At 46.4% G+C, this 6,000-nt stretch overlaps 1 protein-coding gene across 10 annotated transcripts in view; it reads right to left on the bottom strand.

The window, feature by feature from the left end:
- Positions 1-1,440: 1,440 nt before the first annotated feature.
- BMPR1B (bone morphogenetic protein receptor type 1B) overlaps positions 1,441-6,000 on the bottom strand; it is a 295,110-nt gene continuing 290,550 nt past the window's right edge. For all 10 annotated transcript variants that reach the window (XM_075500595.1, XM_075500594.1, XM_075500597.1 and 7 more), the window contains 3 exons: positions 5,747-5,922; positions 4,232-4,362; positions 1,441-1,908 (listed from right to left, as the gene is read on the bottom strand). In XM_075500595.1, coding sequence (XP_075356710.1) covers positions 1,783-1,908; positions 4,232-4,362; positions 5,747-5,922 — 433 coding nt within the window. In that variant the 3' untranslated portion in view covers positions 1,441-1,782. The remainder of the gene's footprint in view (positions 1,909-4,231; positions 4,363-5,746; positions 5,923-6,000) is intronic.

The raw sequence follows: 6,000 nt of genomic DNA, 5'->3' as shown, positions 1-6,000 counted from the left end.
CATAATCAAAGCAGCATTTGTAAGGACTTATTTCAAAATTAAACTGAACGCCATCTAGTAAAACAGGACATAGGCAGGCAAAAAAAGTTAAAAAAATAAATAAAAGAAGGGTAAGAAGGGTAAACCGGTAACTCCCACACAGCTCAGCTTTGATAACCTGATGAAGAACAGAGGCCTTTCCAAAGAAAATACTTCACGGGGAATATTTCACCTCTCATTTCCCCTTCTGCAGTTTTAACGTCGCAGCAGCTGCTGCAGCCCCAGGAAGGAGGAATGGGGAAAGACGGTAAATAGGTTTCCTGTTGCTCTTCTCCTCTAAAAGCGGCTCTTGCTGGGAACCAGGACGCTACGCAGCCCCAGCTTGGCAGCAGAGCCTGTCGCTGCAGCGCGGTGGCTCCCAGAGGCTCTGAGGCTGCTGGAAGGCAGCACAAGCAGATGAAGCTGGAGTCAAACACTTTGGTCTGTGGTGCCTCTCGCTACAGCGGGAGAAGCGCTGGAGGCACCTGCCCGCTGCCGGCCGCGGTGCCTGGCTCTCGCCATGCAGCCAAGTCCCGGGCGCCTTCCCCGTTGGCTTCCTACTGCGGCCAGAGGCACCAGGTCTCCTTATGCTTAAAGAAAAATTACTGCCACCCCAAAAATGGGGATTTTTGAGGTTTTCGCTTTCCCTTAAAAAAGGGAACACAGATTATTATTTTTTTCCAGCTGTGGTTGTAGATGGATACCTCACTTTTACACAGATGAAAGAGCAAGTTAGTAATTTTTCCTCACAAGGAACTTCCTCTTACCCAGCGGGTGCGTACGTAGGTCACAGCAGTTTCAGATTTACCAGTGGATCCAAATGCATACCTCATTTTCACTCACACGCCAAATACTTTATTTTGCAGTGGAGGGGAAAGAAAGACAGAAAGACAGACAGAAAGACAGACAGAAAGACAGACAGAAGAAAGAGAAAAAAGCCAAGAAAAGGAGTACTTTTTTACCATCATCCTGGTACCATACCCATCAGATTTCCTGGAAACGTGAAAAGCTTCTTCAAACAAGCAAGTCACACCGAACCATATGGATACAGCTCCCAGTTACCTTAAACAAAGTACGACCTCCCCTGGGACAGGCCACCCCCAGGAACCCGTGCTAACGATGGCAGGGACGTGACTGGGCTCCATCGCTATACTGAGAACTGCTCACATGGGCAGGGCTATGGAAAGTCGTCCCCGCAGGTAGGTGGCTTTTAAGACGGTTTCCACTACAGCTCCTCTGAGCTGCACAGACCCTCTCTCCTTATTTTTTTTAAACGCTGGAGTGCAATAGTCTCTTTATAAACGAAAAAGTCACTTTGCTTTCATTTTCAGCACAGTTTCTTCCAATTTTTTTTAATGTAACAATATACATCTTTTTTACTTCTAACCAAAAGTTTTATTTTCATAAAATTTAAAGCAGTATCTTTTTAAACAATCAAAATAATAATAATAATAACAATAATAATAATAAAATAGTAAGTGGCTTTCACGGAAAGCAACATGCATAATCTTAAACCAGTTACTAAAACTGTATTTCCCCGTGTAAACAAGGGCAGACAAGCCTCTTCCAATCTTGTATGTCAAAATTCAGCTGATTTTTGCAAAGGATAGTCTCCTCAAAAGCAGTCAAACAACCTTACAGCTGCTCTTAAGCATGACTGCATTCAAGGTACTTATTAGCGGAGACTTTCAATACCTCTTCAGGACTTCTGCCTGCACGAGAAAGTCCGTTTCCGTGGGCCTTCACGAGCTGCCTCTGGCCGAGTCAGAGTTTTATGTCCTGCGACTCTGACATTTTGGCAAGTGTTTTCTTGACCCGCAGGGCTGTGAGCCGGGACGCAGGATTGTGAGCCCAGCACTCCATCATCAGCTTCCCCATCTGCCGTAGGCACTGCAGAGAGAAACGGGAGAGAAAGTCCCACCTGGGTCAGTGGAAGACGAGACTGCAGTTGGTGTCAATGCCAAAAAACTGAAGGGAAAAGGTCTTTTCTAAGGCAACAAAAAAAAAGGCAACATGCTGGCTGGTATCACTTTTCAAGAGCTTTTGTTTTCTGTATATTAAGGATAGTTCTCCAAACATGGCAATTGCTCTTATAATTTACGACAAGTTATAGTCTAGACTTGGCTGTACGCTCCACAAAAGCACTTTTCTTATTTCCCCTTCCCCAAACCTGCGCAGCCTGACCCACACAAGCACAGGTCTGTACAGCGAGCCCTTTGCTGTACAAATGCAGCGGAATTTGCCTTCCTCACCCAGCAACCGGCCCCCGGGGCACAGCCCGGTGTGAGCACAGACCCACAGCTCCTGCCCAGCTGCCCCCGCCAGAAAGCCGCCTGCGAGCACCCGGCTCGGCTCTGCCCTGTCCCGCTCCATCCCCTGCTCGCCTCCGAAACACGGCCAGACCCTCCTCCGGCTCCCAGCAACAACTCTCTTGCTGACAGCATCTCAGCATTGCCTTTGCCATCCTGGAAAAGGAGCATACATCACTGCTCTGCCTCTACCACCTTCTTCCAAACACAAAGCACCACGTAAGCCACCGCAGCCGGGGGATGACCCCGTCAGCCTACGGATCTGCACTGCCTGAAGATTTGCTTGCTACAACAGGAACAGAGACTTTTTCCATCTCATCCAACTTGCTCTCCGTTTTCATGAGGCTCCTGGCCCAGAAGCAGTGCAGACCCTGGAAGGCATTACGCACAAACACTGCCAGCAGCACCCAGACCAGCTTAATACGTTTCAGATTAATGCGGATTTTTATAAATGCGTTTTGGTGATACACAAGGTTTTCTGCACTAGCAAGTTTGCCTCTCATCGCTAGAACGCCTGAAGTGGGGTTACGGATGACGCTAACCAATCAATCAAGAACAGTTACTCCAACGAGCCTCCCCAGTCCTCGGTAGGTGTGGTAGCAGACCAAACACACGCTGCACGCCGCCACACAAAAGCCCTTCCCGGGATCGATACTAACAGCACTTCCTCCAGTGTTTCCACTCCCGGTCTGAAGGCTCAGAGGGATTTGGCTAGGGAGAGCTGAGGCAGGTGAGTCTCGGTTAGATCCTCCCACACTGGCTGTTGCACAAGTCCTCGAGCCTCCCAGGGAGGTTGTTTTATTTTTCCCTCACATTCCCAGATTGCCTACATCTCATGCCGCCTAAATCTTTCATCTACCTGCAGAATATTCATCTACACACTGCTATTCCCAAATGGCAGCTGTCTTCTGTGACTGTAGAAAGCTTTACAGCATTAAACTGTACCAATTAACACGATTAATGACCCCTCCTCCATAGCATCTCGGGAGCAGTCGGCAGGTTTGCCTGCAGTACCTCAACTGTTCATCTCCTGTCCCACGAGCACAACTTCGCTTCGTTACAGGTGCTCAGCAGGGAGAGTTCAGATTCTCCCCCAGCCCTCTCACCTCTTTTTTTTATTCTGGAAAGCATTTTCTGGATCCTACGTCTCCTCTGAAAGGCCACATCTGTAGCCCTCTTTGCTAAAAAGTGAAGAGGTGCATGAGCACTGTCTTCTGTTAGATGTAAAGGGGTGAATGATCGGTGCTCCTTGGTGCAGCCCAGCTACTATGGTCAGTCCTATTGCATATCAATACCGTAAGAGTGAAACTTAGTATCTTGTGCTCGCGTTAGCATAAAATCACAGTAAAATCGTGTTTCCAAGCCTGCACACCTGTGATCACAGAAAAGCTGTATGCTCATTTCATTTCCAAGAGACAGGAGATACTTCTTTAAAAAAAAAAAAGGAAAAAGGTTGGAATTACAGCCCACACATCAGTACACGCTGAAGTAGCTGCCAGTACACCAAGTGCACTACCACTGCACTGCAAAATAATTTCTCTTTCAATATTTTTGGCTAGCCTCTGATTTAATACTATTAATGCTGGGAGCAGAAAGCAAAACGAGTGCAAGAGGAAAACAGAAAGACTAAGAAGGTCTGAGCACAGCCTGCTATCATTGTGGGATCTGGTAGACAGCACACGAGGAACACACTTGCAAATATCGTAGGCTGTGGCCCCTGGGGCTCTGAGACCTTCAGGGGGGATACCCGAGAAGGTCACACTCCTTCCCGAGCCCTGTTACACCGTGACTGGTGCTAGCACCAGTGGTAAAGCTCCTCCTCACTCAAAATGGTGCAGAATTGGGTCAACCTCACTCACTTGCTCTGATTAAAAACACAGGCTGCGTTTTAAGAGGAATGATACCTCATCGCTGCTCCATCTGTTGGGAAACGAAGGGCGGAGTCTCTTGATGCACACAATCTCCCGCATGTCCTCGTACGAGGGGTCGCTGGGCACGAGGTCGTGGTACGGAAGCTGGTATTCCTCAACTATTCCTGAAAGAAGCAATTAGTTGCCCATCACTTGCAGAAGACACCTTCCACTCCCCTCTTTCCCTCTCATTTTATAACAGATTGACCATACTGCTTAACAATTAGATGCACTTCTTAAAATGACTTCCCTGCCCTAGAAGTTTATTCCACGGTCAAGCTCCAATGTAACCATTGCCGTGTAAAGACTGGCCAGGTATCTTAATCCGAAAGCACAGTTACTTGCCAAGTGAGACAGTTTCTACCACTGCTGTCCAGTCCAGCAATCTCCAGAAAGTTATCACAGAAAGAACTACTAGCATAGGGCCCGTATCAGAGTAATTTGGCAGAGAATTAACCTTAGGTCTCCTTCTTATCAGTGGAGCTGGTATATATTAAAAGGCATTTCTGTGACTTTTCAGAGCACGGCAAGGTACCATTCTTTGTGCACAGTGACGATGACAACAATATTACAGATTTTACATCGCATCATTGCAATACACTTTACCAGTTTGTAAACACAGGGATCACGTTGCTCATGAGTGAAATTCAGCTCCTCTAGGGTAAGCATGGAGGAAGCATTCAGCACAATACTGAAGGCTTTAAAGACCCATAAAGTCTGGTGAAGGTAGCGTAGACCCGAGAGAGACATGCTCTACTCTTACTTGCCACCAATCTGGCACGTAACTGCTGCCAAGTCATTTCTCTGCATTTAACTTTCCTCAGTGGCAAAATAGAGGTAATGACACCCATCACTTCTTCACTACACTGAGCTCTACGTGCAGAAAGCACACATAGCCTACGCGTACAAGGATGGATCTATGCCCCGAAACTGCAGCTGGCTGCATTGCTTTGTCTCGGCTGTCCTCACGCTTGAATGCCTGATATCAGAAGGAAATGAGGCACATCACTGGTATGACAACGATGTAATAAGTGCCAATTCCCTCTGGTTTTTTTCTACGTGTCCTGTAAATAGATTATTTATTTTAAATAGTGGCACAGCATATCCCCCAAATTGTTTGTCCTCCTCCTTCTATTTAACTCTAACAAACCAAATAAATCACTATTTTCTTTCTGCTAAAATAGCTGAATACCCCCTGTCCAGCAAAAATGCATTGCCATTGGAAAAGGCCCCCAAATGAGTTCCATATTCCTTCTTCAGTGCAGGCATCCGCCGCCTTCAAACGAGCCATTAAAATACAGTCTAAATCTCTGCTGTTGAAATAGCACTGACTGATGCTTTAAAATAAGTTTCGACAAGAGAAAAGATATTAGGAGAGTTACCTGTATGGTTTATCCACATTCGTTTATTACAGTAAAAACAATTACCCAGAGGAAAGGATGTAATGGAAGATTTGGGTTATAAATGGGGCTCACTGACACAATTAAAAGCGATCTCCCAGCTCTTTACCTCCTGAAACACATCTCCTTGCTATCTCCCAAAGGATGAGTCCAAAACTGTACATATCAGCCATGATGTACGACTGAAAATGATTTCTGTTCAAGCTTTCGTCCAGCACCTCGGGAGGCATATAGCGTTTTGTTCCTACACGGGTATTTGGAGGTATGTCTACCTCGTTTGTATCACTAAAAGAAAAAGAAGGGGAAAAAAGGGCATCAAACATGCAATTAAGTGGCTTGAAAAGAAAGCAATTTACATGGGAG

This window comes from Mycteria americana, chromosome 4 (genome assembly GCF_035582795.1).
Source record: "Mycteria americana isolate JAX WOST 10 ecotype Jacksonville Zoo and Gardens chromosome 4, USCA_MyAme_1.0, whole genome shotgun sequence".
NCBI lineage: Eukaryota > Metazoa > Chordata > Aves > Ciconiiformes > Ciconiidae > Mycteria > Mycteria americana.
This window is presented reverse-complemented; position numbering and strand designations above follow the sequence as displayed.